Genomic DNA, 27,816 nt, shown 5'->3' on the forward strand with positions numbered 1-27,816 from the left:
TCTTTCTTAATTCAATTTGCATATAACCCTTTCACTATAACCATTTTGCTCTTTTGTTGGTACTTTCCTTTTAATTTATTTTCTTTATGACGTTACACCTTTTATAACTTACTTTGTCCTTTATTATTCCATTTGCTCTAACTAATCGAGTTTTATTATTTATGTTGGCCCATTTTTTCATTCAATTTTCTTTAATTTATGCTTGCTTTCTCATTAACTCCTTTTCAAAATTTATTGTTAAGTTAATTTTCCCTCTCTTAAATCTCTAAAGTTTCCCTCTTTTCCTAGATTTTTCATGTGTGTTTTCCATTAATTTCTTTCCTAGTTCCCTTCTAGTTTTCTCTTGGCTTTTCTAAATTACTTTAATTTTTCCATCTACTAGGCAATGTAACACTTTTTTCTCCAACTCTCTCTCTCTCTCTCTCTCTCTCTAAAAGGAGTAGTTGTCCGACCCAATCCATTATGATGGGCAGACTATTGCCCTCACTTGGATTGTGTGTCAGACTTGCAGGAATGCAGTTAGTGGGAAACACACACACACATATACACACATCCCCCCACTGGAGGACGTGTCAAGAAAGACCTCAATCTTATTGAGGATCTTCTTGAGGAAGTACATTAATTTATGATTTTGGTGAAATGAAGATTTAACAAGTATTCCGGATCGACACTTCCTTCCATTATAAGGAGTATCGTTGATCACCTATATGGATGAGATAAAGTTTCTCCCTGTAGGATACACCTTGTTATGGTACTTTGATATATTAAACATGAGAATAACTATGAGGATTTATATAATGGGACTAGGGGACTAGTGTACACCAACGTATTGATAGAATCATATATACCTAGTATAAAGAGAGTATGAGACTCTTGTATGGCATGGAGATTCTCACAAAGGGTATATATAGTAATAATCAATACTTCGGAGATACATGTCCATGGATTTTGAATTTATTTTAAAAGGGGAGAATGTAATGACTATATATGCCTTGGATGAATCAAATTGTATTCACTATAAGAGAGTAGTTACAGGAAAAATCAAAGGAGATACATGTCCATGGATTTTGAATTTATTTTAAAAGGGGAGAATGTAATGACTATATATGCCTTGGATGAATCAAATTGTATTCACTGTAAGAGAGTAGTTAGAGGAAAAATCAAAGGAGGGAGTATAAAAAAAACCAACGAATAATTGCAATTAGACCGAATTATATAAAAGGTTCAACCAGGACGTGGGTATTCAGTGGTTCCAACTGGATTTGCAAAGGCTTCAACCAACTGCACAACTAAAAGATTGGATAACGGCAGGAACGTAATGGTGAGTGATACTAGAATAATAGAGGAGATTTGATCCAGTGATATGAACGGATTGAGAGGCGGCAATGATGCAGCCATGAGATTAATTCGGGTCGGTACTGACACGCAACCCTGAGTGGACAAGGGATTCCACAATCCCCGAGGAGATAGAGCATCCAAGGCAACCTTCTTGCTGGAAAGCCCGAGACACTGAAAACACTACCTCCAAGAACTCAAACGAAAGAGTTAGGCGGGACAGTCTCAGCGTGAAGAATTGGTGAACAGATCTGGGAACTTGTGTTCGTGCACCGTGAGCACTGAAGGGAACATACACTACACAGGAAGAGGAGGAAACAGGAGCCATGTAGCTATTAAGAATGCCCCAAGTCTCCTGTTGGAGAACCTAAGCACTGTTGCCACTAGTAGATGATAAATGTGTATGCCATCGTGAACACTGGGAGTTCTGAGACAACACATTTGTTTGAGAGTTTGCGAATGCGCCATGGCTCGGTAGACTTCACGATTCAAGGGATCCCAATGCACGTTGAGCTCAAGCGCAACGTTCGGTATCGGGGTTCTCTATGAAAGTCGACTCCATGATGGTTGAGGGCGACGAGAAAGCCCTAGGAAAATCGAGAGCCGAGACGACCCTCACAAGAAATGTACAGACCCGGCACCTTGACTACCGATTGGTAGTGTGGTCATACCTTGCATGAATCCGATGGGTATTTCGTATCGCCGCGAAGGAGAGATAATATGAGAAATGTTTGTGAAACGACCCTGTGATGTGAGATGATTATACTGTTCGCTCCTCCCATCGATGGCGTGATATCAACATGGAGCACCTCATTCACCTCAATGGACTGGACTTGGAGATCAGTGCTCCAAGGACATGACTCAGGGGGGAGTATGCATGCACGCACGCACGCATGCATGTGCACGCACGTACGCTTGCACACACACACATGCACACACACACACACGGACCCTAATCCCCTTAGGTTTACTTGCATTGCTTGGGGTTGTAAGCAATCTAATTGTCCATAAGAACATCAGGAACCAATTCATCATGGTTACTTTATAAACCAGGGGAAATAATGTGGCAATATTTATTATTTACTATGTTGCATGTTGCAGTAATTTCATAGACTTGGTTGAAATCTATAACTTTATAGCATGTCCATGATTATTTATGTGATATATAGGTCTGGAGCTTCCTCAGAATTACTATTGAGAGGGAGCCCATAAGTTAGGCATTGATGGAGAGGGATTTTGCCTTGGAACCATAATGGGTCAAATGTGAATGGTATATCCTTGGACCCTATAGATTTAGTATACTTTGGGGATCTTTGTAGTTTCCTTGTATGGAGACTATATAAAAAGACCCAATTGGTCTTGCTTTTGCCTCCTCTTTGGTATTGACCTCAAAAGTGAATAATTTGAGACCACATCATCTATATTGAGTGAGATGGATGACCACACCTATATTGCTTGGACAATATATGGATGACCTTACCTTACAACAACAAAGTCACTTAAGTGTTTGTATGGCAATTGAAATAACCAAGGGGAGTACCTTATAACATTGTCACTTAGATGCCCCTATCTATGAAAATCTTTATGAATCAATGGCACGGATACAACCACGAGATACACCATATCCAATGAGTAAGCATGGTAGTAATAGTTTGTAGAGCCCTATGAAAGTGGCCCAAGGCACACTAACTCACCCACAAAGTTGCCATACTTCCCCAACTTCATGCTCCACTTTTTCACAAGGATGTTCATCCCCCCCCCCCCCTCCTGAGAGCTCATCCTCACCTCCTTCTACCACTATATGCAGTTTTGGAGATGACTACATCCTGGAAGGTCGATTGGTCGTGAGATGTGCACACGAACTGTGGAGGGAGCATTTGCGGTCTAGCCGTATCAATCTTGTTCTCACGACTCATATGTGAGACAAAACCTAGGTGGAGGACTTAATTACCTTGTTCTCTTTTTTACTGGTCTTGACTGTAAGACCAAGCATTCTACTGGGAAGTCTGAGATGTAGTCCAAGAATGAAACCATTGTCGACGACTGTGATTCCCTTCATAGAGGGGGTAGTATCATTGTGTGTAGTTTTGTATCACTGCGATATACTTGTTGTCATTGCATTTGAACATTTGGGATCCCGTGTCGTATAGCTGCCAGTCTGGTTTCCACGCCATGCTTAGATGGTGGCTCTTGCTTCCCATCTAGAGTATTTATAATTGTAATTCCAAAAAGCAAAGAGCCAATAATAGTACATAAAAAAGCATCCCTTGTCTGTAATTAGAGGGATTGCTCAACATAGCTCCATGAGCTTAAAACATCACAAGGCTTAATATGCCCTCATCCAAAATTTATAAAATAAATTAGCCCATGGCTTAAAGTTCATTACTTTACAATATAGCCCATGGCCTTTGACAGCCATTAGATACTTCGATCAATCCAAACCACCTTCACCATCTTCATTCCTCGTTATCCAATTCATCATATGTACTCAAGCTACTAATTGTGTTAGTTATTACAATCAATTGATGAATCATCAGGGGTTTTCATTTTCCGAGCAAAAACCCCGAGCGACGAGCGGACAAAATGTAGGAGGGGTCAAAATATATAGGCTCAAGTCATTTTTGGGGAGTAAGAAAATCCAAATTATTTCAAGGAATATGTAAGTAAATATGAAATACTAATAAATAGATATAGATATAAATATACCTTTATATAATATACATATATAATGTCCAAGTGTGACTTATTTTATCACTTTCAAAAATCCTTTCTTTTCCTTTCACCATTCGTTGGATCATGAAATTTTGAGCAAATATCCTCTTTATAGTTCCTCAAGATGACCTAAGAAAATAATATAATACTTTTTAAATAGACCCTATAAGTGTATTTTTCCAGAGGAATATGGTTTGAAGAGCTTGCCCCCCAATCCTATTCCGCCGGCGGAATACCCTTGGAGTGCCTACGCAGAATGGGTCATAACTTTTGCTCCTTATCTCAGATTGAGGAGCCGTAAAAAGAAAAAATGTTCAAAATTTCATGATCTATGCAATGGTAGGCTTAAAATTATATTTTGATAGATATAAAAGATAAAAAGAAAAAATTTCAAGATGTATATGAGAGTTACAACTTCTCCCTAATTCATATTATGGTAGGAAGGAGTCCAATAGAGACCACATATCCTTAAAAGTACTTAGGTTTGGAGAATTGTGAATATTTTAAAAATTCTTTCCTTGCCTTCCCATATTTGATAATGTATTAGAGATTAATTTATGATCGATTATAATGGCCTCAAGTATGAGGTGTCCAATATCTTTTTCCTACTCATCCAAGGAATATGGTATACATTGTTATATGAGAGCTTCAAATATGGGATTGCTAAAGATTAGGGAAACTATTTCAAATTTATTTAATTACCATAATCCTCAAAAGAGAGTATGGTAGGGAGGTATTTATAGGAGTTTCTAAAGTGTTCACTATTTGTTCATATATAGATGATGTTCTCTAAAATGAGGGTTATAATGAAAAATAAGTAAGTATATGGTTCCATAAATGAGAAATTAAGAAAGAATTGTATATTCCTTTAAGAAATATACAAGCATGGTTGGTGTCAAAAATTATCACTCGGAGTTTTCTGCTCGTAGATTTTTGCTCGGAAAGTGTGCACATCCATGAATCATCACACCAACTAATCCCAACACAATTGTACACTTGATATATAGACATCAAAATACACCCCTTGCGACCATTTGCAATAACACCAATAACACTAGCGACATTAGTATTAACATGGAGTCACCCACAATACTAACCATCTAGCCTGGCAAAACACAGGTCGTTAGGCGTCCCCAACTAAACCCTGCAAAGCATCCACTAGGATCCTCGTCGCATCCGGTGCACTCCTATGGAATACTTTTCCATAGTCACACTTGACTAAAATAAAATAATTTCCATAGCAAGAGAATATCGAAAATACAAACACTCCTCCTTCCTAGGTTGACTCCTACTTCCAGCTTGGTTTTGTATTTTTTGGTCGCCCAAGTGCATAACCTCTTCTTCTTTTGTCTAGCCTCCTCTGTAGCCTCCCTTTCTTAGTTTTTCTATTTGCAGTCTTCTCTAAGCACTACCTCATCCCTATGTCCACATCTCCATCAATGCCTTGACCTTCTCTTGGCTTCTCTACCTTCACAAGTGCTCAACTCTCCTCCTTTATGTGTCGAATGATTGTCACGACTTCATTTTTCGATGGCCATGCCACATCCATGAATCATCACACCAACTAATCCCAACACAATTGTACACTTGATATATAGACATCAAAATACACACCTTGCGACCATTTGCAATAACACCAATAACACTAGCGACATTAGTATTAACATGGAGTCACCCACAATACTAACCATCTAGCCTGGCAAAACACAGGTCGTTAGGCGTCCCCAACTAAACCCTGCAAAGCATCCACTAGGATCCTCGTCGCATCCGGTGCACTCCTATGGAATACTTTTCCATAGTCACACTTGACTAAAATAAAATAATTTCCATAGCAAGAGAATATCGAAAATACAAACACTCCTCCTTCCCAGGTTGACTCCTACTTCCAGCTTGGTTTTGTATTTTTTGGTCGCCCAAGTGCATAACCTCTTCTTCTTTTGTCTAGCCTCCTCTGTAGCCTCCCTTTCTTAGTTTTTCTATTTGCAGTCTTCTCTAAGCACTACCTCATCCCTATGTCCACATCTCCATCAATGCCTTGACCTTCTCTTGGCTTCTCTACCTTCACAAGTGCTCAACTCTCCTCCTTTATGTGTCGAATGATTGTCACGACTTCATTTTTCGATGGCCATGCCACATCCATGAATCATCACACCAACTAATCCCAACACAATTGTACACTTGATATATAGACATCAAAATACACACCTTGCGACCATTTGCAATAACACCAATAACACTAGCGACATTAGTATTAACATGGAGTCACCCACAATACTAACCATCTAGCCTGGCAAAACACAGGTCGTTAGGCATCCCCAACTAAACCCTGCAAAGCATCCACTAGGATCCTCGTCGCATCCGGTGCACTCCTATGGAATACTTTTCCATAGTCACACTTGACTAAAATAAAATAATTTCCATAGCAAGAGAATATCGAAAATACAATTTCGTAACACTCCTCCTTCCCAGGTTGACTCCTACTTCCAGCTTGGTTTTGTATTTTTTGGTCGCCCAAGTGCATAACCTCTTCTTCTTTTGTCTAGCCTCCTCTGTAGCCTCCCTTTCTTAGTTTTTCTATTTGCAGTCTTCTCTAAGCACTACCTCATCCCTATGTCCACATCTCCATCAATGCCTTGACCTTCTCTTGGCTTCTCTACCTTCACAAGTGCTCAACTCTCCTCCTTTATGTGTCGAATGATTGTCACGACTTCATTTTTCGATGGCCATGCCACTCTGCTAGTGTCACCCGTTCTGCATACCTTGAGGTGCCATTTACTATGATAGCCCCTCCCTTTGACTTTTTAATTTCCTGGCTTCTCTCTTTCCACTATTTCAGAGCTTTGCCTCACATGTTTGCTCTCTATAGCAAGACAAGCAACTCCTTGTTTAGCCCATACTCTACTTGGGCATTTGCTTACCTAAATCTTGCTCTATGATAGTACTTTAATGCATAAAACTCTCATTTCACCTCCTTTATTCCTTGCTACACATCACTTTGCCCCCCTCAGCTCCCTCTCTCTACTATGTTTCTTGTCCACTACTCTCTCTCTCTCTCTCTCTCTCTCTCTTCCCCCCCCCCAAGATGAAAGCTTTAAGTTAGCTAGAAAAACGTTGTGTAGGATGAACACTCTCCCTCTCTCTTTCTCTCCTTGTTGAGAAGATATCCAATGGTTATATGGTAGAAACTACTCCTTTAGAGTAGCTCCCTAGGCTACTATTAGGGATGGTGGCGCTATTGAGTTGGGTAGTTCAGTAGTGAGCTGAATAAATCCCCTTGCTTAGTTGCTTAATATACTTGAAAATGCTGTCAAGATCTTTCATGTTTTATTTTACATGTAATACTTGTTGATTTGGTTTCATTTGCCACCTGAGGGATGCACAAAGTGGAGTGTTCAATGGAGAATCAAATGTAGCCTGACATGGGTGACCTACTAATCCTTTTAGCAACCTAATGTTTGGCTAGAATCCTAGGTTTCATGGAATTTGGGCTAGCATTTGCCTACCAGGGAGTCTGGTTGAGGCAACCCTCATCCTCCATGGGGCATGTAGAGTCGCCTGCTAGTGGGTCTACTAAGTGCCTATAGCTGGCCGCACAGGGAGGCGCTCTTATTCTATTTCCTTCAAGCTCCTAGTATAAAGTGGTAGGTTGCATGGATCCATGACAAGCCTGTGCTATATGTATCACAAATTGGAATGGTCGTGGGGACAAAGGTTGCCGAGCAACAATGAAATTCTTGTTAATGTAGCTTGTATCTCTTCTCACTATCCACCTCTACACCTAGCTTATTTTAGAGTGGATAATTGTGTATCCTACTGAAGCCAAGTTGTCCAAAGTTGCCCACCTCGTAGACTAGGGCAAGATGGCATAATATTTTATACAAAGATATTTTACATGTATATATACATACATACATTTGTATATATAGATGTAAAATATCTATATACACAAATGTTTAGATGTATATATATACGTATATGCATGTATGCCTTCACACACACACACACACACACACACACAAATACACACACACACACACATTTGTTGATTACTCTCTTTTGATTACATACATACATATACATACATATACATATACATATACATACACATATACGTATACATATACATATACATATACACATACATACATAGATACATACATACAATTCACTACTTCCTTCTTATCCCCCTATTTTATATATATATATATATATATATATATATATATATATTTTTATACTTTGATATGCGACCTTTTTCACTTCTTTTAGCATTGGAACTTCATATTTATATGCATATTTTTTGCAACCTTATTTTGCCTTTAGAAATTGTTCTCCTTTTAGTGGACCCCTTTTTTCCTTGATTTGCTTTTATATTTATCACTTACTTTTTCTCTTCCTTTAATCCCCTCTTCTTCCTTGGAAAATTTAATGATTAATTGAGGCTTTTATTACTTTTTAACAAGCTCTTGTTGGCTTAGGTATTCATTTAATTAATTGGTATTGTACCTTATGCATTTTAATTGCATGATTTAATTATCTTATGTTTTTTAGGCCTTAAAATACATGGCCTATTAATTAACTTATCTTTTTAATTAATCTCTAAATTTTATCTACCTGCTTTTAAAATCTTATTTTTCCTTTGTAAACAATTAGCACCCTTGTTGTCTCGCTTGAATTTCTTGGAAAAAATAGGTATATATTTCTTGGAATTTTGTTTTATCCCTTGGTATGGTTCTCATTGGGGATTTCCAATTTCTGAGCAAAACCATTTGAGCATTTGATTAGAATATAGTTTTTTTGTGTCAAAGTTTATGAAAACAATCCATGTGTATGGATCCCTTTTATGAATAAAGGGGTCGTATTGCTTAAGAAACGAAATGGATATCCTCATTTTTGACTAAACAAGTTTTCTAACTCTTGAAGTTCATGAAATGAGGCCATGATTATGAAACCCTTTTGTAAATGAAGGGTCCATATTGCTCAATAACAGAAGTGGTTATCCTTGTAAACTAATATACCACAACAACCAATAACCAAAAAACAAATCAAGTTGCTAGACCCATTTTTTGATTAAAAGGGATGTATAGTCCCAAAAAAAAAAAAGATTATGCTCAACCTTAGCAAAATCCAATATTTTGTATCTTTGTTATACTAGCCCAATTTTAAGTCAAAATATTTTCCACTCATAATTTTCTAATTTTCTATATTAACACGTTTAATATGTTTCCAATCTACATCACTACAAATGAAGATATGATTTATCACATAAAAGAAATGTTCAAAGTTTTGTGATTGTAAAATCATCCTACAAGGTGTCCCATCATAAGTATCAAGTATCAAGTACAAAAATAAACCCAAAGTTTCCATAAGGAGTAATGAAAAAGACTCCAAAAATACTATTTTGGTGGTTCAAAATCTCCATGGTTGAAATTATTATTATAATAGTCCTTTCAAATTTTGTTCGACATCATGAAGGTGTGTAGTCTCGAAAAGCCAGGCCTTGAGGCATGCAAGAAATGATGTGAAGATCTCTTTTGTACTCAAGTTAGCTTGGTGACCAAAAATATTATCTTTGCTATCCATAGAAGTAACATGTAAATAATATAGCCCAATTTTAAGACAAATACACTCACAATATTTTCTATTTTGCTATTTGTTGTATATTCTAATACATGTTCATATTATTTCAAATAAGTTTTCAACCTATGTAATTGAAAATAAAGACATGATTTATCACATAGAAGACATGTTCAAACTTTTGTGATGTAAAATCATCCTTCAAAATGTCCTACCACAATTATCAAGTGGAGAATAATTAGCACACTATCCTTGCGGTTCAAATTACTCATGGCAAAAAGGATTATTATAGTCGTCCTTCATGAAGCTCATTGCATGTGAGACAATGCTTGGAAAATCAAGCTTGGTGAACAAACAAATTATTTTTTATATCCAATCCAAGGTACAAAAGGAAATGTAACAAATATAGCCAAATTTTAAGTCAATATTTTACACTCATAGTTTGGTATTTTGCTACTAGTTGTGTTGAGTTCATGTTATTTCAAATAAGTTTCCAACCTACATCATTGCAAATGAAGACATGATTTATCACATAAAAGACATATTGAAAGTTTTGTGATTCCAAAATCATCCTACAAAGTGTCTTTCCACAATTATCAATAAGTAGAGAAACAAACCAAAAATTTATGCAAGGAGAAATGCAAAAGACTCCAAAAACATTATTCTTATGGTTCAAAATCTTCATGGAAAAAAGGATTACTATAAATCTCTTTTTATTTTGTATTCAACATCATGAAGGTTTAGTCTTCAAAAAAATACTATTTTTGTGGCTCAAAATCCTCATGGAAAAAAGGATGATTATAATAGCCCTTCCATTTTCTGTTGACCATCATGAAGGTGCAGTGTCCAAAAACTAAACCTCAAGGCATGTGGGACAATGCCTGGAAGATCTACTAAACCTCAAGGCACGTGGGGCAATGCCTAGAAGATCTATTTTTTAGTCAAGGTGGCTTGGTGAACAAACGTATTATTTTTGCTATCCAATCCAAGGTATGAAAGGAAGATGTAATATAGAAACAATGAACTTAGAATGCTCCATGGCCTTTACAACTGTTGCATCCTTAACAATGCATTTCATGACCAATGACTGCTGAATTCTATTTTCCATTTCTTTGGTGATTTTGTTTTGCCATTTGATTGCTTTGCCATCTCGATGCCGAGGTTGATCTTCATGCAATACTATTGTTTCATCATGGGCTTGAATTGGTGAAGCACAACGTGCACCCACCATTGGAGTTAATACTCCTAATATGACAAAATGACTTGGCTTGTTACAGGAACTCTTAACAATGCCCAATTGCATCATGCACTTCATATTCTTGCACACTTTTGGAATCATCATCCTCAAAACTCTCTGTTGCAAATTTATTACTAGATTTGGGAGACATGGAGTATCTTTTCTTAATTTGTGTAACTGTACTTAGGGAGGTGACTATCATCCTCACATATATTTGAAGGCATTGAATTTGGCCTTTTCCTTCGCACAATCTTGTCATCTCCATCATTAAAACATACTTCATATGCAACATCCATTTCCTTTTTGCAACATTACTTGTAAGTTTTGGCACTAATGTCAATCCAAGATTTTGAAGATCTTGTTTTTTTAAAGGTCTCTAGACTCGGCCCACTTTCGATGAACCAGCTCAGATGTGTATCTAGAGCTTTGTAGAATTGCATTTGAGAGGTCACTGATAGAGACATTGTAGAGACCAACATATTTGACATGGTTCAATCTAGCCCTCCAACTACCATGAATAGACTCTGCTGATTTGTTCGAGGTATCAAGTACTTCTCATTATCTAACATACTCTACAAACCAAGCATTTTAGAGATATTGTAATGGCAAAATTACATTATTAACATGATTTAAAAAAAATCAAGAGAAATACAAAACCAACCTCTATAATGTATTGGCCCCAATGGGAAATCCTAGCGTGCCACCATGCAAACCAAGTTTTAAGCTGTGGCAAGTCTGAATCACTTGCATGGCTTGCATTCCAGCATGCCCTTAGGCTTCTCATTTTGACTTCTATAGATTGCTCGGTAGAGGCCTCCTTCGAGCATCTACATCGAATTTTAAATTCCTCTTGGCTGCCAACTTTTATACATGCCTTTGCATGGGAATGAAGCCTTTGCTCCCAATGGAAAAGGTAAGACCTCTCTTTCCCTTCCATTACACTGTTAGGGCCACCATTGAAAGTGGCACATACAACTCTCTAGTTGGCTTGGGCATCATCTGCCATGAACCCTTGATTTTAACATGGTCAAACCCTTTTGAAACCATTACTTTGTTGAGAGTATCCCAAAATAGAATTTGTGCATCAATATCGTCCACCTTGAAGTCACAAGATGCAATTGTTTGCAACTCTTGGATAAAAGGATTACATACATGACAAGCCATGGTAGTCCAATCTTTCATTCTCTTCACAAAATCAAACACCCAGCAATGACCCAGTTCTCCCCCACATCTCATTTTATTTACCAATTAAACCCCTGAACCAAAACCTTAGGTAGACATTTGATACACATGACACCTACTGAATAAACTATGTTGTAATTGTCCAAGAAACACTACACTTTGGAAATAATTATATCTACAATGTCTTTTCAAGTATAAAATTCCATCTAGCCCATCTGACACCGGTGAGAGTCACATTGACCCTCCTCAATACATCTTGATAATCTATACACAGACCAAAAATTGGTCAACATTATATTCATTGTCAATAACATAATTTAATAAACCAATGCAATGACAAATAGTATGGTAATTACTTTCTTTTGTCAAGTAAAGGTTCACATTGTTTTAGCAAATCTTCTAGCTCAATATTCAACATCTTAGTCCCATCTTGCACTTTTTTAGACAATAAAGTTTTCATAATAATGTCTTGGACAATTATATTTTGTATCCCTTTAGGACATACAGACCCACCAGCCCTCACGATTTTAGAAACTTTGGTTTCAATGGCATCCTGTGCTCTCCTAGTCAAACCATCTCCAATGGGATGCTTATGATGGCCATGGTATATGATTGCATGAGTAAGATTCACACCATCTCTACATTTTGGCATGCAAAGTAACATTTCATAGTTACATCTCTCCATGCAAGTTGGTGGATGACCACAATTTATACATGATAAGGAGCCATATGATTCAATTGACACATTTTCTGGGGCCACTCTAATCAATCTCCCATCCCATCGTGGCTCATTCTCTATCCCAATTCTTTTTTTATAACCACAAGTTGCATTCATACATAATGGAGGTGACCTCCACATTCCTTTCTACAAACCACACTAGGAAATACTATATTTGTTGTAATAGGATCACTCCAAACATGACCATCAAATTTTGACTCCATACATTTTGTGCGATGTTTCACCGAAATAGTTGGTAACTCAAAGAAAACATCACCATCATAAGTAGAAGGCAACTCATTGATAGTGACATGCATTTCAATTTTCTCATAGGCCTCATGCAATCTATTCTTTGTAGGTAGTTGCATAATAATGTCAATAAAACTATGTTGTTTGTCATTCTCAATGTTGCTAGCTGAATCAAGTTTCCTTGCCTCATCATTTTTGTTGAAAATAGAGTAGAAATCTTTTTTGTTCTCGTGCAGTAGATTCTTCTGAAGTTCATTGTCAATCATCAAGCTTGAATCTCTCTCCCTTCACTATGAAAATATCACCGAACTATGCATCAAGGTGAAACAATTTGTATCCATCATCATGGACTTTGTATTGCACCTCCATTGTCAAATCAAACCCATTATCACTCAAGTGCTGATGGATAGATATGGACCCAAGTATGAATTAAAAATGGCTAGCAAGCACCATCTCTGACAATACTCCTCTACCTGCAGATGTGCAAACAAACATATGCAAAGATCTATCCTCATTTTAAATTGTGATAGATTCCATTAGAACGGAATGGTTGAGCTCTGCAACTCAATGAGTTGAAGTCCAAAGGGTGAGATCAACAATAGAGTGTTCCTTTCAACAACTCATTCGAAACAAGAGTTTGCCTAAAGAAAAGTGGTTCACAAATGCTTTGCACACACTGCCCATTGTTTATACTCACAACTTTGTAAGATAAGTCTTGTGATAGTCGGCACAAGTATGACAATGGTATTGAACCATGATGTAAATTTTAGCCATTATTTTTTAACATTACTACTATTATACCATGGACTCTTAGATCTTCTAATCCTCAATTCCAGTTGTATGCTTTCATTCTAGCCAATCTTGGCATTTCCATTGTAGCCACATATGTGTATGCATCTATCCTACCTGTGTTTGTGTGTGGATGGCAATTCAATCTAGAAGTCCTCCACTTCAATTTTCTTTCACAACTTACAACTATGCACGTATTTGTTTTGTTTATAAAAATTGGGCAAGATAACACAAGTTCTTATCAAAAAGGCATTTCAAGGAAAGATAATATCACCAACAAGTTAGGGTAGATGACATAATTTTGACTTCCACAAAGGTTATAAAAAGACTAACTTGAACAACCTAAAACTGAAACAGCTTTGGCAGCCCAACCAAATGTTGTCTCTTTCTTGAACCTTGAATATAAAGTAGTAGATTCTGCCATGTTGTTAGAAAACAAATATCAGAGAAAGTACCAACTATCAAAGCATTTATTCACATTAGACCTTAAAGATTGAGCAACAAAAAAGTAAACTATAAAGACAAAACTACTAGATTCTAACAATAAACAAAAAACAAACCAAAAAGTATCCAAATGAAACTGTATTTTCTTTGTCTAACTTGAATTGAACATGACTTAGATAAATCAAGAGACTGGTCAAAATTAAAGCCAGTGAATTTCCATCTTGAGAGGTTCATTGTCTATTGTGCATTCTCTCTTGTTGTACATAAAAAGTCAAAAATAGATATAGATACTATAGATGGCATTCCAAAACTTCCAAAAATAATAAAAGAATACAAGTTGCGGCTTATGCTGCCATGGAACTAGCAACTAATTGACTCTCAAAAATCTCATTTCATTTGTAGTAACTTATCTCACATGTTTATAGGAACATCAATGATCTTGGCCTGCTTCACGGATTTCTCCCATCAATGAGGTGTGAAAGAAGTGCCTTCTTCTATAAATCAATGTAAAGCACTCTTAGTTACTTTTTGCAAAACCAGTGGACTTGAAAAGCAAGGGTGTTGAATGCATGGTTTCTTTGCTTTTTGGTAGAAGGCCCTTTTCTACTACCTTGCAAGCTAGTTACATCTTCTCAGTACTCAAGTTTGAGCAGCAAACTCATAGAGTCTTTGCTTTCAGTGTGTCAATCTAAAGAGCATCTGACATGAATGCACTTTGTTTTACGCTAATTCAACTACAATTTTGTGAAGTGCGCAACTAGTTGTGGCTCCTGTGAGAATTAGAAGAGATTTTAATTTCTTTTAGCGACAAACAATTGCAGTAGAGGTTTAATCTAGGCACTTTTCTAAGAGCACGAAGAATCATTGCAAGTGACGATTGGTTTTTTGTTGTTGGGATGTGTATTTTGCTGAGCTGTCATTCGAATGGCTACTCAGATATGGTAGGGAATTGCTATTGTAGAGTGGAGGAAAAGGAGCGAGCCGCAATACTCTGGTAGAACAACAAATAAGCTTCGTGAGCATGCGAATAAGAAATGTAAATTCTCTAAAGAATGTACCTGAAAGGGAGGAAACGAAGGTTTGGTGAATGCGAGGTGCTTGAAGCAAGCTTGCAAGGAAAAATTGGGGATGAGTGAGCGAGGGAGGAGGGATCAAATGGAATGAAATCTTTGAGAGAAGATGGAAAGACAAGCAAGAAAAATTTGTCTAGTCTTGGACATAGAGTCTTCTTGCAATGAGGCGAGTGAGGTGAGCTCGATTGATTCGATAATGAGCTGCAAATGTGGGTGCAAAGAGAAGGCAAAGGAAGCAGAAGGAGAAGGCAAAGGAAGCATAGAAGGCAAGAAGGGGGAGGTGAGGGGTTGAGGAGACCTTAGGGAAATTTTGAAAATTAGAGGCCAATAGACCCCTTTCGTCAACGAAAGGGGTCTATTGGCCTCTAATTTGCATAAGCTACCTTGAAAGAGCTCTTATGAAAATTAGAGGCCGATAGACCCCTTTTGTCATCGACAAAAGCGGTCTATTGGCCTTGAATTTTGCAATTTGCAAAGCTCAAATACTAGGATCTATATTTGTAGAGCTTGGCATCCCCTTCCCTTGTAAAGATCACCTTCATCAACAAAAGGGGTCTATTGGCCTTGAATTTTGCAATTTGCAAAGCTCAAATACTAGGATCTATATTTGTAGAGCTTGGCATCCCTTTCCCTTGTAAAGATCACCTTTGGTTGCAAGGGACTACCATGTGCCCTCGACTGACCTACGTACTTAACCATGCCCCTTTATTAACATTTGTCGTCTTCATTACAATCGATGTGTTTATTTTATCGACCATGATAGGAGGATATAGTGGCTATGGAACCGCTACCAAACCATGATGCGAATTGGAACCATGACTTATAATGATTGTCATTGGAATTCGATTGCTAATGAGAATGTAGCAATGATGAGTGATCATTTAATTACACATTATTACTTTGACTACATGAGTGAGGTTTATAATTTTTTATAATTGTTTATGAAAATTATAAAAAATAGAGGCCCTTTCATCGACAGTACAATGAAAGATCTTTTTTATTAATAGTTAATGAAAGATAGAGACCAATAGACCCCTTTTGGAGACAATAATTTTTATAAATGTTTAATGGAAGATAGAGGCCAATACACCCCTGTCATCAACGAAAGGGTTTATTGGCATATTTTTTAACATCATAATTTATATTCAAGAGGTTAGAGATGTAGAAAAAAAAGAGATAGATAGTAATGTTTAGCAATGAGCAACCATTTCTTGTTCACCACTAATATAATTCATATCTATCTATTAAATTTAAATACTTAAATCGATGTACATATTTTAAGAATCCTTATATCAAATTGTCGGAATGATTATGTAGACATTATGAAATGTTATTGCTAATGAGAATGGCTTGTAATAACTCCCACACGTGTCAAAGATGGGCAGCAACTTACTACAAATACATATTGTACCGAGGGCATGTAGTTCTCACGCAGCATTCGGTCTTGCACCCCTTCTCATGGGGGAGATTGGTTGGACAGCAGCAGATGGATCTTTACCTAAGCCCACCTCAAATCCCCACCTTTCCCTCTCATGGCTGCTATTCTGAAAGCTTGGGGCTGCTTCAGAAACACACTTTGCAGAGTTCCACCCACTTCTCGTGAAGAGATTCAAAGGCAGCCAATCATGTGGAATGACTCGATTTTGGATCATCATGGCAGGCCACTAGGAGTGTCACATTATATGCAATGGTCTAGATGGGAGAGGAGACCTGCCTCTACTGTAGGTGCTTGGCATGCCTTTATGAGACTTCCAGAGGATCATAGATTTTTAGCAGTTGGCCACCTTAGAGGGAGTGCACTCAGGATACAGTAGATACAATCAGCCATTCTGCTAGAGTGGATTGACACAGATGACATGCTGCTTATAGAGTCCACTTGGTGGGGAGCGTTCTCAGGGACGGGCATTCCGTTACAGGTCATTGCATTGCAGGATGCACATGAGAATACCCTTGTCTTTGATGTTCAGTCGGGAGGCAAACTTATCAGATCTTTTGATGATATTCTTTTGGAGGTTGCATTTCAGCCTATCGAGATTGCAGGATTCATGGAGTGGGGGAGGGATTCACAGTGGTATCTTGACCCTGATCCTATTCTCCTTGCGCTGGGTTCTTGGAGACTCTGGCTGTATGGTGGTTCCCCTATTAGGTTCTTGTAGTGGGACCTAGGGGAGTGGGAATGGATTGATGAGGGGTACAGAGAGAAGAGCTTTCCCTTCTTTCGATATACAGCTAGAAATGCCCGAAGATTTCAGCTCAGCAGTAGAGGTTGGAGGCCCTCCAGAGCGCCACACTGGGATAGTTTTCATATTTTTGCAACTGTGCGGAAGAACTTTTGGTGTAGGCTTTGGAAATCCCTCAGGAATAGAAAGGTCACTCTTTTCTTCTGGCTTTCTATTCATGGAGGGATTGCAGTGAACCTGTGGAGATCTAGGTTCGGGGCTGACCCTACTTGTCCTCGTTGTCACATGGCAATTGAGTCAGTACATCATTGCCTTTGGGAGTGCAGACAGGCGAGGACGATTTGGAAAGGTGTTGCTAGGATTTTCAGCATCTTTCATACAGCACCTTTCTATATGACCTGGGGTTCAGTGGCTTGGTTATCTCTTACCGGCCCACAGGTGTTCTTCGAGGGACATGATTCAGATCTAGCTTTCATTGTACGGCGACATTCAGTGGAATCTTGTTCCCCCTAGGATGTTCCCCACACTTCTTTCAGAGCTGCTCATGCCTCAGCAGACACATCTTGAGAGATTTTGGCTAGCATTGCAGCTTGGCATATTTGGAGAGCCAGGTGTACAGAGGCGATGGAGGTTATCCAGGTTCACCCTTCCCAGACTATGGCCAGTATTTGGACTGACACAATACACACTCTGATGGCCATTTGGGCGAGCATGCAGGGATCCTACAGAGCAGCCCCAAGAGAGTTACTTTTTTCAGGGTTTGGAGGGGATCTCCTTTCTTCTCTGAGTTGCCTTCAGGGTTGAGATGGCATTTTCAACCTCCGCCTTGGTTCTTTATTAGCTCACTTTGAGCTGTTTTTTCATGCATTGCATGATGTACTCCGGCATTTGAGCTTGCTCTCGCGGTTTTCATTCATACTTAATGAAGTAATTTTCTTGAAAAAAAAAAAGGCACATTTGATGGTAAGCCCTTAGCATGAGACAGTCCCATCGACATCAGCACAATCTAATTCAAGTGATGTACAGCCATCACATTCATGCATGTATCCGACTCCATCTACTGGCACACAGATGTAGTCCTCAGTATGAGGCACTCATATCTTCTGTAGCATGCAGAGGTACATGCCACAGTACATTCAGCTTTTCAGGTGATTCCATTCTTGCATCCATCATTGATGCTTTCCCCTCTGACACGGAGCTCATCACATCTATCGACACAGTTTCCACCACCAGTATAGATCAACATATTAGTCTTTAGAACAGTCCAGCATCGACTCAGTTATGCTGCATTGGATCAAGTAATCACCACCTCTTTCGATCAACAGATCATTCCTCAGCATGAGGATATTTATGCATCAATGCAACCCTGCCCTAGTGCACAGAGGACATCATCAGGTTCATCCATAGCACAACCTGGGGAACCTCAGTGTTTCAGTATGCACTTATGGTTGTGATACATATTAGTGGTTGGTGGATCTAGGATTACAGATCTATCCCGACATCAGCATTCGGCATTGCATATGCCTGAGGGATATCTTATGCATTCTGAGTTGTATTCTAGGCTTCTAGGCTTTTTTACTGTTAGCTCCTTCTTGATGAGCCAAGATGCTACATCTCATGCCGATGTATGTTTAGCCATGCACACATCAGACGACCTTCAGCTCATGGCAGTTGAGCATACAGGTTGGACATGCTTCTATACCTTGTAAGTTGTATGGGCCTTTTCATCAGTAGAGCAGAGTATCATACCTGCACCTTCAGCCCCAGCTTCTTTTATGCACCCTCTGGATCACTCTGTCCACACCGACTATGTGGTCTTGTTCGGCACCGCATCGTATGACAGAGATTATTCTACTGCAGCATACCTCTGCCATTGTTGTCAGCTCTTTTGGGTCGTTGACACCCTCGTATGTCACAACCTACCGAATCACATCGGATGTCTCTTCTACAGAGCAGCTGCATAGTCCACGGTGACTAATGACATGTTCAGCACGCAGCCATATATGCAGTCATGTACAAAATCATCTTTTGATCGACCAGTCCTTGATCCAAGTGGACGATACTTTCTGCATATTTCCTTCCTCTTCCCTTTAGCTAATTTTTTGGGTTTTATTCCCAAAGGCGAAGGATGACCCACAACTTAAGAGGGGGGAATACATGATATGTATAGGATCTTGTAAGTTGTACGCATTGTACATGCTTCTGCTACATAGTCACTGTGCTCACACACGCACATACTATTATTCTTTCTAGTTTTTCTTTTCAGTTTTGGATGCTATGATATGCACCAAACGAAACACAAAAAGATCTTGTACATGCTCTGTCTACTTACCTAGTCCAATTTAAGAGGGGTGTTGAGGATGGCGTAAATTGCACCATCTAGATAGGGCATTAGGGCCAAACCCTAACCCTAAGGGATACTCATGTATATATTAATGTTTATGTTCAATACAACAGAGTGTACAGGTAACTATATCGTGTGCACTCCTCTCTCTCTCTCTCTCTCTCTCTCTCTCTCTCTCTCTCTCTCTCTTCACTTTATCATCTACAAGGTACGAGAGATTGAGGACTATTCTATGTGGCAGGTGCGGGAGTCTTAAGCCAACGATCTAGTTACTGGGGTGGAGTGACTTCGATTGGGAAGGAGATCCGGATACACAAAGATCGACAACTAGCTATTGGTTTACCCTCAGTTCTACAGCCATACGTGGACTAGTAAGAAGTAAACCACCTGGCCTTGTCATCCACATAGGCTAAGTACCGGACTGTGTGTTCAGCAACCTTTGAGGTGGTCTAGCTTTGGAGATTGCTTGGAGAAGTTGGGTTCCCATAGAGAGATCCAACAGTCATTTAAGTGCAACAACCAGAGCTATATAGCAATTATGAAGAATCGAGTGTTCCATGCTCGGACCAAGCTCATTGAGATAGAATACTAGTTTGTACATGAAAAGGTTCTTGATGGGGAGATCTTGTTGACCTTCTGTATGACGAATGACAATGGATCAGCCTGTTTACCAAGACTCTTCCACAACTACTTGGAGAGCATTCCAATTCCCTTGGGTTGATCTGACATCCAGACGTTGAGAGAGGGTGTTGGACTTTGACATCTACTGTATGTATAGTAGGGAGTGAGGGCTTCTTTGTGGGTGTGTGCGCCCAGTGTGAGGTAGATCATGAGGTTAGGAGGCTGCTGGACGAGTGCTAGAGTAGGGGCATGTCATGGCCATCCATTGCCAAGGTACCACACAGGCCGGTTGGTTTCTCAGCCGGATAGGGTTCTATAGGTGGGGCTGGCCAACAGCCAAGGATGCGGACCAAGTTGGGAACCCAACTTGGTTGGATTGCATCAATCGGATAAACGTGACCAAACTCGACCTACTTGGGTTGAGTTAGGCCGACCTGCTGGTCAGCTAGGTCAGCTGACAAGCAAGACGACTGCAAGGGGTGTCACCCTTATATGTAGGTCTCCCTTGCCCCTTCTTTATAGATCTTGTACTTGGTGATTTTCTCAACATTCATGTGAGTTTTTCGAGTGTCGATACTCTTCTTCCATCACATTTTTTCATGCTATTCAAGTTTGCTTGGTGTGCTCTCAGTCTGTTGTTCGCATTCTGGTGCATTTTCCCAGATGGACAGGTAGGATGCTCCAGACCAAACTTGACCTACTTGGGTCGAGTTAGGCCGACCTGCTGATCAGCTAGGTTAGCTAACAAGTAGGATGACTACAAGGGGTGTCACCCGTATATGTAGGTTTCCCTTGCCCCTTCTTTATAGATCTTGTACTTGGAGATTTTCTCAATATTTCATGCGAGTTTTTGGAGTGTCGATTCTCTTCTTCCATCACATTTTTTCGTGTTGTTCGAGTTTGCTTGGTGTGCTCTCAGTTTGTTGTTCACATTCCAGTGCATTTTCACAGATGGACAGGTAGGATCGTGTTTTTTTTAATAGAAGCTATCAAAGCCAACAATGGTAGGATGCTATGGAGTTTGAATATAACTCCATCATGAAGAATTAGACATGGGAGTCTTTGTTTTCCCAGAGAAAAGAACTTTCTATTAATGCTTGAAAAAAACCAACCATACAAATCAACAAAGACTGGCTGTCAGAGAAACCATCATTTTCCAGAGAACCCAGGTTACTTTCCTATCCCTAGATCTTGTAAGATGAGGTGACGGTGTCAATGGAGAAGGCTGCCGTGCCCCAAGTGAAGTCCCTTTGCAACCTCTGCGATCGAGCCACTATCCAAGGACCCCCTGCGAAATCCTTTGTGCTATGGGAAAACTCCAGAGACAATGCAGGATCGTCTCCAGATCTCCATATTTGCAATGGTGACAACCTTAGTTGCAAGAAACGTCTTAAAAACTCAGGAAACCCCGTTTCTTGATGTTTCCAAAATTGGAATATTTTCGAAACATGGAAATGTTTTGGAAATGCCTAATCTACAAGTGTGCCAGACAAAAAGGCAACAAGGGTAGTTATTGACAAGAGGTGATGGCAGTCTCTTGCATCAATGAAGCTCTGCTCTGGTGACACATGTAATACAAGTATCGTAGTGGGTGCATAGCGAAGGCTTCACAAGTGACACAAGACTTTGAGTATATGATCTACAGTCACTACGCTGTACGAATCGCATCTTCAAGGATCATCTATTCCATGCCCTCCGAGAATCCACTTGCTTGACCATTGATTGGTTGGTACTCTCCAATAATTGCATTTCTAACAAACTGCACTCTCAAATCATCAACAACTGGATGGAGTGTGCTTTCTACAATTGCTTGGCGACCCTGCATGCACACTCGTCTTGCACACACATCAAGCTTATTTCGGTGCATGTTTTGTTTAATTGCTAGGTTGTATATGTGATAACAAATGTACGTTACTGAGCCTAACGTTTCAGAACCACCATGTTTCCTGCATGGAAACGTCTCGCACGACGTTGGTGACAACTCCCATCAACACACATCTGCTCCAGGTAGGGGACGATGGGTAGACCCCCATGGGCAACCGGCAACCATCCAAAAGTAGGAGACCTTCTGTGTCCGACGGCTAGCTGACCAAAATCTGGAAATGACCTCTAGGGGCACCTGATGCCTGACCCAGTGCCTTGTGTTGCCCAGTCTTTACGAGATCCGTGGGCGATACCACTGCCTTTTCAGAGACGGATTCAAGGACCTTCCCAGACTTCTCTCATACCCAGATTAGAGGCGCCTCGTCGCTTTCATTCATGAGGCAGTTCGACATAGAGAGCGCATCATCAGATCACAGAGACAAGGGCGGGAGGCCTTATTTTACCCATCTCAGAGCGTGATCATAGAGTTCTTCTAGCCAGAGCATGCTGCCCCCCCAATCACAGATAGAAGGAGAGGCAGAAAACCCGAGACCGAGACACGGCACACTTGGCCGAGGACAGATGCACAGATCACACTAGCTGACATCTCATCTATCTTCAGACCTGGGATACAGCTGGCAGGGGTTACTGTGGCACTTGTCAGGCGTAGAGTAGCTGCCAGGAGGGCACGATGAGCTACTCCAAATAGTAGACAGCGATCTATCATGGGCTTGTTGCCTACACAGCCAGCAGCCTGCCACCGGGCATACCTTGACGTTTCATGCCATGTGTGTGCTGTATTGCACTGTAAGGTATCGGATCAGATTGCATCTGTCATGATGATGATGACTATGGTGATATGTATGATGATAGCATTAACTATGTCTACACAGTTTTCTAGCATAGGTTAGGATGCTCGCTTAGTAGCTCCACCCTTTTGCTCATCGTATCAGCTTTTCTATAGTCTCATAGACCCATCGGTCTTTAGTAGACTTTAATAAACTTTCTTCCTTCTTTCTTTCTTTATCAGGAGAGGCGGCGCCCAATGCGTGTTGATGGATTCATTTCTCCTCATCTTCGGTGTCAGCAACTGATAAGATTCAACAACCAATATGCAAACACGACTTGCATAGTCCTAGGGCTGCTATGACAACAAACAACCTGCTGAGAAAAAAGCAGCCAAGTGTGCACCAATGACACCCACGAATGAGTACCAGGGCTGCACATTTGCAAGAAAATGAGGACTTCCAAACAGAAGCCCAATGGTTTACTGAAGTGCCCCAACGTGTCCCTCCATACATGCTGAAATAAGCAGCACTAAACGATCCCTTAGAGAGGAGGAGACCTTCAGCCTATTGGAAAGGATTTGCAAGAGGTGAAGCGGAAAACCTAGCAAGATTACAAAGAAGGGAAGATTAGAGCAAGGATGTTGGTGGAAGCTCTTCCCTCCCTTCAGAGAGGAAAGTCCTTCCCTCTTGCTGTTTGCACCTCCAAACAAGCAAACTACCAACAAAACTAGTTGCTTATGACAACCGATAGAAGCAGATGGGAATGGTGTTCACGTTGCCTACTTCAAGCAAACGCAGCATATTATTTTAAGGAGAATCAACTGACTCCGAAGTAGCCTTGGTTGGCATGGATGTATGGTGAGAGAGGAGTAAGAAAGTGTAGTCACAAGAATTAAAGCCAAGTTTGGTCTATCGTCTTTAAGTGACACCTCCGATCGTGATGCGAACAAGATCTGTATCTTGAAGTGTGGTAGCTTAAGATAGAGGTCTCAAAAGTAGATTAAAAAGTGTGGTTTTGGGGGTTTGTCATATTAGGACCAACTGGTTGAAAAAAGACAATTCTAGAGAGCCACCACCAGTACATGCTCTCTTGAATTTTTAAAATTTATGTACTTAGGAACCCAAAAAATCATTTGCTAGTATTGTTTTATCTAGTTTTCTTTTTGTCTTGACTCGATGTTTGCATATGCTTTTACTTCCTGCTCCACTTTCAGGTGTCAATCAATGCTGAGATCGACAGTAATATTTTTCCTTCTCTGCTTGTATTTGTGATGTGAGGGAGGTAGCTTTGGTGAAGGATTTTGTTTGTGATGTAGACTAATATTATTTTGCTCCATTTCTTTAATGGATGCTGAAAGTGGCCGTAATACTTTTGTCTTCTTTGCACTGGTATTTTATGATGCAAGTAAGTCAGCTTTGTGGCAACAGGGGATGCTTTGAGCTTTTGTTCAAGAAGCAAAACAGATCAGCCTGAGATTATTGGAAAAAATCTGCCATCTGCTGATGGCCTCCGAGATAGTGGTGCAGAGACCCAGCCTAATGGGCTTGCTTTGGACACTAGCATGGAGTGCACAGAAACTCGAAAAGTCATGGAGCAGGATGATTCAAACGAGGACTATATGAAACCTCAGTCAAGAAAGGAGCGGATAAAATCCTGCTTGGCAAGGTTGAAGAAAGGGCCTGATGGGCGATTTATCAATGTGTTGGAAGTGGCTACAGACATGAATATGTTAATAGCAGCATATCAAAACCTAAGGGCCAGATCAAAGCCATCTTACCTTGTAGACAACTCAGATGATGATGATGATGATAAATCCTTAGAAGGCATCAATATTGAGCGATTAAAGAAACTTCAGAAACGGCTCCGCAGTGGGACCTATAGATTTAAATCAGCTAGAGAGGTTCCTTCTTCAAAAACGAAAGGAAAAAAGAAATAGGGTGTGTTACAACAGTGACGATGAGAGTGTAAAGGAAATTTGCAGTGATGAAGCTTAGTGTAGTTTTGAGGCCTTTTTTTATGGCTGAAGTTCATGAATGATGGCCATTCCTCAGGTACTCGTCCTGTATATTGCCACCTTTGCGCATGCTTGTATCACTGTTGCACGAGGCCTGACCATTTCAATTTGGCAGTATTTGGAGAGGGATTCAGCCCTTCATCTTAAAACAATAAGTAGGCCTGGAAGTGGCCACAATATTAAGTGCAAAGAGCAACCGATGTGAATGAGTGCAACATTTTCCATCTTAACCTGGCCTTTATGCCAGCTCATGTTGACTGTTTTTTGCGGGTGGATGTGGGGGGGGGGATGATGATATCTTCACTATAAGGAGATCAAGAGGAATAGTCACATGACTCCACCATGTGGTGCACATGCTGATTTTTTCTTTTTTCTTTCTTGGTGGGTTGTTTTTTTGGGACGAAATGTAAGTTATGTGGCCTTGTGTCGTGTGTTAAAACAAAAAATGTGAGTGATGTTATTGACTTGTATGTCTAGTCTTGTGGTGTTATGTTTGGAAACTCAAATTATGCCACATGGTTTTCAGAGTCATGTGACATCATATTTTGAAATTTATAATTCGCTGAAAGAGCTAGGGGCCATCCGGCTCCACACATTGGATTCAAATTCCAAGCACCTTGTAGCCGAATATTACCATCGAGTGAGCAAGCATAAATAAGCAAGCGAGAAAAAGCGAGCAAACATTGAGAAAGACCTCCATGAAGCAATGGTTTAAGTCAAACAAGCATATCTATAGAAGCAATACGGGGTCAATTCAACATCTTTTAGTATGGGAGACTCCTTGTCCATGAGTTTGAGTGGTGGAAATTACCCAATTTTTGCTTGAATAAATGGTTAGGTAGTTCAGTCTGCTAAGCACCTTGAGTACTATGCACTATAGTGAAGCCCGAGAAGTCCAATGTTGTACTTGAGCACTGATTGCATCTATCAAGAGAACAAACAGCTTTGCAAGTTTGTACAACTAACATAAATTTTTTGAAGGATAAATAATGAGGATCAAAAGTAATGTTTATATGCAATTTAAATAGTACCGCAATTTATTGGAAGTAGAAACATAAAAGAGTGATTTATCACATGAAACGAAAGCCTTCTTAGAAGCTAGTCCTATTCTTGCACTCAATTAAAAAATTATTTTTGAAAGATCACAACAATAAGATGCTAAATTGTTTATGTAAGAGCTTTGAAATATTGATAAATGCGACTACCCTCTGCATACCATAACCTAATTATGAGGACAAAGCCCCATTCAAAACAGTAGTTTGCACTCCAGAAGACAATGAAAATATTTGTGAAGAGTCCATTAGAAAAGAGGCAGTTGAAGGGATTATTTCTTCTAGAGTAGCTTACTCAGGTTCACAAACCAAAGGTTCGATAGGTAAACAATGAAGATTCATATCCTCCCCAAGGATGTGCTAATGGTCATGGAGATCAACCGCATGTTTGGGAAGAGGGAAGAGAGAATACTCATCCTTTCACTAGAGAAACATCATGAAAAAATGAGATAGATGCATTATGTGTTGGAAATTGGAGTCCTACTGTGAGTAGTCCTATAGTTTTGGGTGTAATGTGTCCTACAACTAGTGTGAATTTTTCCTTTAGGACTATTGAAGGGTCACTTGACCTTTCAACCTTGATTTGATTCTATGTATGACCTCATCAATGAGGTGTATGTGTGAGAAGATAAGGTATGTGTGAGAAGATAAGGCCTAGCTAGACTATAAAAGTATGATTGGTGTACTTGCCTCATTCCTTGTGTTGCATCTCATGCTTGGCGCTCTCTTAGGCCGGCTACACAGTGCCCAAGCTTGCCCAAGTGAGGAAAGGCGATGGGTACACACAAAGCGGACATGACAAGAAGAAAAAAGCACGCATTTATTGCAACCATTTGAAAATGGTTGCGTGGGTTTTAATTGGACGTCCCCCTTCTTTCTCGCTTAAGTGGGCGATTTGGGGCCCGTCCCCAATCTTTTTGCACCAACGTTGGGTGGGCGTTTCCTCTCCATCGTCTGCACTCCTCTCCATAGCTTCCTTTACCTCCTCCTCCTTCACACCTCCCCTGACATGCCATGCTCCTCACCTTGATCTCCATCATCATATCCCTTCCACCTTCACCTCCTCGCCCTCCTCCCTTCATCTTGCTTGGCTACAGCGTCCTCTTGCCCCACCTGCAACCTCTTTGAAGGCGGCCCTCTTAAACTCTTTTTCATCCTCATGGCTTGGCATGACGTGTTGCTTGAAGCTTAAAAATGTTCATCGATGTTGCAAAACAGCATGCTCTGTTCCTTGCTTGTGTCTGGTCTTCCATCTGCCGACGATAGTCTTGGTGTTGTGTATCTGAACGACGACACACCTTCAACACGATGCTTGGCCTTTCGTCTATCAACGAGGGGCTGGAGGACTTCCCTGCGACTAGGCCGACTTGGCTGCATGGCACTACTGCGACTCGACCCTCTTGGTCGAGTCGTGAGAATGGTGTTGCGATCTCACGTCCATCCTCCCTCGACATCATGATGTGGTTTCTCGACCCTCTTCCCCCGTCTATGATGTTCTTCTTCGAAGTGCTCCTGTGTCTTGTCCTTCTTCTCCCCCCTCTCGCAAAACAATTTTTAATAAGGTCGTGGACTCTCGTCCTAGGACACCCTTGACGTGTGTGAACCTTCGGGTAGAAAATGTGTGAGCATATCGCAAC

At 40.0% G+C, this 27,816-nt stretch overlaps 1 protein-coding gene across 1 annotated transcript; it reads left to right on the forward strand.

Moving 5' to 3' along the window:
• The first annotated feature begins 1,725 nt into the window (after positions 1-1,725).
• LOC147894537 (uncharacterized) lies at positions 1,726-25,379 on the forward strand. Its single transcript, XM_087385328.1, has 2 exons — positions 1,726-1,873; positions 24,523-25,379. The coding sequence occupies exons 1-2, from the start codon at positions 1,726-1,728 to the stop codon at positions 25,047-25,049; spliced, it is 675 nt and encodes a 224-aa protein (XP_087241454.1). The 3' UTR covers positions 25,050-25,379.
• The last annotated feature ends 2,437 nt before the right edge of the window (positions 25,380-27,816 follow it).

The sequence above is a fragment of the Dipteris shenzhenensis genome, chromosome 14, assembly GCF_047967505.1.
Source record: "Dipteris shenzhenensis isolate YYH24624 ecotype China chromosome 14, Dip_SZ_1.0, whole genome shotgun sequence".
In the NCBI taxonomy this organism is placed as follows: domain Eukaryota; kingdom Viridiplantae; phylum Streptophyta; class Polypodiopsida; order Gleicheniales; family Dipteridaceae; genus Dipteris; species Dipteris shenzhenensis.

Excerpts from the sequence above, each read along its gene's own strand:
- LOC147894537 (XM_087385328.1), top strand. The coding sequence starts at position 1,726 with ATGATAAATGTGTATGCCATCGTGAACACTGGGAGTTCTGAGACAACA. Across the intron at positions 1,874-24,522 it reads GCGCAACGTTCGGTATCGGG|TCAGCTTTGTGGCAACAGGG; the intron begins GTTCTCTATGAA and ends GATGCAAGTAAG.